This window comes from Amaranthus tricolor, chromosome 3, assembly GCF_026212465.1.
Source record: "Amaranthus tricolor cultivar Red isolate AtriRed21 chromosome 3, ASM2621246v1, whole genome shotgun sequence".
Taxonomy (NCBI): Eukaryota; Viridiplantae; Streptophyta; class Magnoliopsida; order Caryophyllales; family Amaranthaceae; genus Amaranthus; species Amaranthus tricolor.
The window spans coordinates 4,927,295-4,933,782 of record NC_080049.1 but is presented as its reverse complement, the minus strand read 5'-3'; the positions used below and the strand labels follow the sequence as shown (position 1 = coordinate 4,933,782).

The 6,488-nt window shown below is 38.1% G+C and overlaps 1 protein-coding gene across 1 annotated transcript in view; it reads right to left on the bottom strand.

Annotated features, from left to right (window-relative positions):
* The window catches only part of LOC130808251 (WRKY transcription factor 42-like), a 13,679-nt gene extending 12,445 nt beyond the window's left edge, over positions 1 to 1,234 (bottom strand). The window contains exon 1 of the mRNA XM_057673733.1: positions 1,133 to 1,234. Within this exon, the coding sequence (XP_057529716.1) occupies positions 1,133 to 1,234 (102 nt within the window). The remainder of the gene's footprint in view (positions 1 to 1,132) is intronic.
* Between the last annotated feature and the right edge of the window lie 5,254 nt (positions 1,235 to 6,488).

Sequence of the window (6,488 nt, the reverse complement as noted above, 5' to 3'; positions counted from 1 at the left end):
TGTTTTGATATTTCTTCAGACGAACAATTGGAGAGCGAAAAGAAATCTTTTTGTTTAGGTATGTTATGATTATTATTATTATTATTATCATGATCATCATTTGTAATTGTATGATGATATTCCATATCTGTTGTATTTAATGATCTTAAAAATTAAGACGATGACTAATAATAAAGAAAAATAAGAAAAAATGGAAGAGATCACAGGAAAGAAAAGAAAGAACAGAAAACAAAGACGGTGTTGAATTTAATTGCGCAAGTAAAATAAATAAGCAAAACAGAGAGAAAAAAGAGTCCAAAAAAAAAGAAATTAAAGTAAAATAATCAGATAAAAAAGTACAATTAATTGGTTGTTAGTTACCATAAGTCTCGGTCAAAATGAAATCAAGTACCAAATGAGTTCCTAATTATAGGGTTTGTTTTATTTGCTTTTATCATAATTAAATGGTCTATTTTATTTGTATTTCTAGGGTTTACGCAGTATATTAAACTAAATCATCATAAAAAGTACCAAATAATTAAGTGTTAAAAAAAGTCACATACATTGATATCTTAAATAATAATAATAATTATTATTTCTTTGGGATTAAATCTTAAAAAATGATCATAATAATATAAGAAAATGGAAGCAAAAAAGAAAAGAGAAGTAAGAAGAGTAAATGAATGTGTGGTGTTGAATGTATATCTGTGGTTATTATGAAAGAAAAAAAAAAGCAAAACCGTACGTAGTCACGGAGACAAAGACTCGGTATTCGGTAAGATTAATTTGTAATCTGTTGGAATTTCTACCGCCGTAAGATTCAGTCAGAGAAATGAATTCAACTAAAATTAGTAATTATAATTCCTAGTCTTCCGTTCTCTTAACCGGTTGATTGTAGGGTTTAGGTCACATTTTTTGTCTTTATTATTGTGAAATGGCCTGTTAGAGAATTTTGGAGAGTATGGTTTGCCGGTCCGTTTTACCACATGATCAACATGAGTAAATCTTCAATTTAAAATTTTGAAGGCCTAAATTTTTAATATATTAAACATTTTCAATTTAAAATTTAAAAATAATATTTTTAATTAGAAGATGGCGACACGAGTAAATCTTCATATAATCTATATCAATTTTTTTCAAAATCGACTGTTACACCTTTGCCGATTAATCTCAAGCTGCAGAAAGATGATTCCATGCCCTTCTTAACCCCAAACTGTAGCGCAGCCTCGTTGGCAAGCTCAACTTCCTCACTCATACCCGACCTGATTTGGCTTATACAGTTCAAGCACTCGTTCAATATATGCAAACCCTATCCGAAGCTCATTTTCACGCTCTTCAACATACTCTAAATTACATTCATCATACTATTCGTCAAGGTATTATACTCCACGCTGCGAATCATTTATCATTATAGGCTTTTCAGATTTCGATTGGGGTGCTTGTGTTGGTACAAGACGGTCCGTTACTTATCTTCTCCTTTTTGGAAAATTTCCTATATGTTGGAAATCTAAGAAACAATTCACAATTTCTAAATCCTCCTCTAAAGCTGAGTATCGTGCTATGTGCTCTTGTTAGAATATATCTGTTGGTACAATTTATCTTGTCAGACGCTGAGTATGGTACAATTTCTAAATTCACAATTTATCTTGTCCTCTAAAGCTGAGTATGGTACAATTTCTAAATTCACAATTTATCTGTTGGTACATGGTATCAGACACTCAGGAAAACAATACTTTTTTTAAAAAAAAATAAAATAAAAAAAACAAAACAAACCACCATGGCAGGAGTTTCAAATCCTTCACCAACACCACCACCGCACATTGACATAACCTCCCCTTATTATCTCGGTCCTCATGATCGTCCTGGTGATTTTATCACTCCAACTCGTCTTCGGGGTGATAATTATGATGAGTGGGCCAGTGACATTCAAACCGCGTTGGAGGCTCGCCGGAAATTTGTTTTCTTAAACAGTTCAATTACATCTCCTTCCTCTCCTTGCACACAAGAGGATTGGATTACTCTTCATGCCATGTTGATATCATGGCTCAGGAACACAATAGACCCAGAGGTCAAAGTTACCCTTTCAAAATACAAAGATGCCAAACGATTATGGGATACGCTAAAATCAAGGTACTCCATTGTCAATGGTCCCCGAATACAACAAATTAAATCTGCCATTGCTAGGTGTGAACAAACCAAAACCATGTCGGTTTCCACATACTTTGGTAAATTGACAGCTTTATGGGAGAAGTTAAATAATTACGAACCCCTTATTACATGTTCTTGTTGTGAATCATGTACAGCAGGCATCGAGCATGAAAAACGCCGTGATAATACACGGCTTCATCAATTTCTTATGGGTTTATACACTGATTATCACGCTCAAGTTCGTGCCAATATTTTGTCTTATGATCCCTTGCCTCCTCTTGATCGGGCATATCAACTAGTAATTCAGGATGAGCATGTTCGCCTTGCCAAGTCCATGCCCGAAGACAAACCTCCGGCAGCTGTTGGTTTTGCTCTTCGTTAGTCTACAGGGAGGGGCAAACCAGAAACTCCTGTTGATCAAAGGGAAAAATCAGACAAATCACATCTTGTCTGCACCCACTGTAACAAGAACGGGCACCTCGTTTCTGGATGCTTTGAGTTGATTGGCTACCCCGAGTGGTGGCCCAGTTCGTTCAAGATGCAGGGGGGTGCTGGTCGTGGAAGATCAGCAACGCAGCCACCTAGCAACAACAGAGGTCGTGGTGCTCCGGTTAACACAAATGCAGTAGCTGGTCCAAGCAATACCCATGGCTCATCTCCTTCGACTGGTCCGTTCAATTCACTAGTCTTCTCGGCCGAGCAATGGAAAGCCTTGGCTGGATTTATTGGTAACACTAAAATCCCTCATGATTGATTAGCAGGTGAGTTTGATTGTCATATGTGAATCATCGATACCGGTGAATCAAGGCACGTCACTTGTATAGATTCCTGGCTTCATAATGTACAGCAAGTTTCATGTCCAGTAGGTCTTCCTAATGGGAAGACTGTGCCAGCAACAAAAGAGGGCTCCGTTTATTTATCGAGCAAAAGAATCCTTAAAAACGTGCTTTATGTTCCGGAATTACAATGCAATTTAATTTCTGTATAGCAATTGATAGATAATTTACAATGTACTGTACAATTCACTTCAAACTCTTGTGCTATACAGGACCAGTCGAGGATGCTGATTGGAACGAGTGTTAGACGTGATGGACTTTTTTATTTTGATGGTGTCAAGCAAGAGCAGCAGATTTCAGTGCATGCAGTTTCTTCTACACTGGAGTTATGGCACAAACGAATGGGTCATCCGTCTGAAAGAGTAGTGAAGCTTCTTCCCCCTGTTAGTAGTAGTACGGGTAGTTTAAATAAAGCATGTGACATATGTTTTCGTGCTAAACATTCTAGGGATTAATTTTCTTTAAGTGAGAATAAGGCTTCTAGAATTTTTGAAAAAATTCATTGTGATCTTTGGGGTCCTTATAGACATACATCCTCTTGTGGTGCAAGATATTTTTTAACCATTGTTGATGATTATTCTCGAGCTGTTTGGCTTTATTTGATGGTTGATAAAACAGAGGTCTTTCATATGTTTATGTCTTTTGTTGCTATGATTGATAGACAATTTTCCCAGAATGTTAAGGTGGTTCAAAGTGATAATGGGACCGAATTCAATTGTTTGCTTGATTATTTTAATTCTACTGGTATTTTGTTTCAAACCTCTTGTGTTGGGACGCCACAACAAAATGGGAGGGTTGAGCGAAAACATAAACACATATTAAATGTCGCGAGAGCCTTGCGATTTCAAGAAAACTTGCCGATATATTTTTGGGGAGAAAGTGTTTTAGCAGCCGCTCACTTAATAAATCGTACTCCATCACCTTTTCTCCAAAACAAAAGTCCATACGAAATTCTCTTTAATAAACCACCCTCCTACGACACCATTCGAATTTTTGGTTGCCTTTGTTTTGCCCAAAACCAAAAATCCAAAGGGGATAAATTTGCAAGTAGAAGTCGAAAGTGTATTTTTGTCGGATACCCATTCGGTCAAAAAGGATGGAAACTTTTTGATTTGGATTCAAAGGTTTTTTTTGTGTCTCGTGATGTGAAATTTTTTGAAGATGAGCTCCCGTTTGTTGACCCTACTACATCAAATATTGATCCGGAACATATTGTGCCTCTGTTTGAAAATATTCACTATGATTTTACTGCATGTGAAGATGATTCGTGTGGAATTCATGAAAATATTGAAGTGCAAAATTTAGTACAAAATGAAAATGGCAATGCACATTTTGAGGGGGGGTTCACGCCTCAAAGAGAGGCTCACACTAGTGGGCTGCCAACGCAGGCCCAATCCAGCAGCCTGCCAGCAACTAATGACCAGCGTGAGGCTTCAACTCCGCAACTCACTGACCTGTCCGATGGATTACCAGCATCCAATGGGCTGGATCAGGCCCAGCAGTGTACTCCCACACCTTTTTTCTTCAAATCAGCCTCCTTTGCTTCATGAGCAAGCCCAGCAGCCTAGTGAAAGACAACATGATAATTTTGGGACGTGGATTTAGGGAGAAATTTCCTAATGTTCGGCATCGTGATTATGTAACTCACACCATCTTTACGAAAAGTCCATCTCCTTCATCTTCTAACACTTCGTCTCCTAAGCATTCCTCAGGTACTCCTTATCCTATAGCACATTACATTAATTGTAACAGTTTTTCTTTGCAATATCAGAATTTAATTGCAGCTATAATTTCGGGCAAAGAGCCACGTTCGTTTAAGGAAGCCACGAAAGATGAAGGATGGAGAAAGTCTATGCAAGACGAAATTCGAGCCTTGGAAAATAATGGTACATGGACCTTGGAGAATCTTCCTCCTGGAAAGCGTGCTCTTGGGAGTCAGTGGGTCTATCGTATCAAGTACAAGTCTGACGGAAGTGTGGAGCGGCTCAAATCCTGACTTGTTGTGCTTGGCAACCATCAAAAGGAAGGCATTAACTATACTGAAACATTTGCTCCTGTGGCTAAAATGGTCACTGTTCGAGCGTTCTTAGCAATTGCGGCATCCAAAAATTGGGAGTTGCATCAAATGGATGTTCACAATGCCTTTTTACATGGAGATCTTGAAGAAAAAGTGTACATGAAACTCCCTCCAGGGTTTGATTCCTCTCACCCCACTAAGGTATGTCGCCTTCGCAAATCTCTGTATGGATTAAAACAGGCTCCTCGATGTTGGTTTGCCAAGCTTGTATCCGCCTTGAAAGAATATGGTTTTCTTCAGTCTTATTCCGACTACTCATTGTTTACTTATACACGTGACTCGGTGCAAATCAATGTTCTTGTTTATGTTGATGACTTGATCATATCTGGGAATAATTTCGCTGCTTTAAGTACTTTCAAAACATATCTCAGTGATTGTTTTCATATGAAAGATCTCGGGACTCTGAAATATTTCCTTGGCATAGAGGTGGCTCGTAGTAAGTCTGGTCTTTTTCTTTGTCAAAGAAAGTACACTCTCAATATCATCTCTGAAACAGGTCTATTAGGGTCTAAACCATTTGGTTTTCCGATTGAGCAAAATCACAAACTCGGTCAAGCATCGGGTGAATTACTTGTTGATCCTGAATCATATCGCAGACTTGTTGGCAGGTTGATTTATCTTGCTGTCACCAGGCCAGATTTGGCTTATTCCATTTACATACTATCACAGTTCATGCATGAACCAAGGACAGAACATTGGGAAGCAGCCTTGAGAGTTGTACGATACTTGAAAGGTACACCCGGCCAAGGCATTTTGTTGCGATCAGACAGTGAATTGACACTTCAAGGATGGTGCGATTCTGATTGGGCCGCGTGTCCTATTACACGTAGATCTTTGACTGGCTGGCTCGTTTTTCTAGGTCAGTCTCCTATATCATGGAAAACAAAGAAACAAAATACTGTTTCCCGTAGCTCTGCAAAAGCAGAGTACCGATCAATGGCTGCCATCACTTGTGAATTGAAATGGTCAAAAGGTTTGCTTTTGAGCTTGGGGGTACATCATCCCAAGGCAATCAGTTTGTTTTGTGACAGTCAGTCAGCATTACACATTGCCAAGAATCCTGTTTTTCATGAACGAACAAAACATATCAAAGTAGATTGTCATTTTGTCCGTGATGCAATTACTGAAGGCCTAATTGCTCCCTCCTACATTCCTACTCATATGCAACTTGCTGATATATTCACCAAGGCTCTTGGAAAATCGCAGTTCGATTCTCTATTAAGCAAGTTGGCATTGTACCTTCACATCCTCCAACTTGAGGGGGGGTGTTAGAATATATTGTTAGAATATATTCTTAGGATATATTTATTACCTAATTATTTGATTTATCTTATTTTAGGAAATATCTTTCCCAATATTCTCTCCTTAATTCTAGGCCTAATTTGATTGTAATTGGGAGAAGATCTTTTTATAACTATTTATTGCTGATGAATGAGAACACTAACACA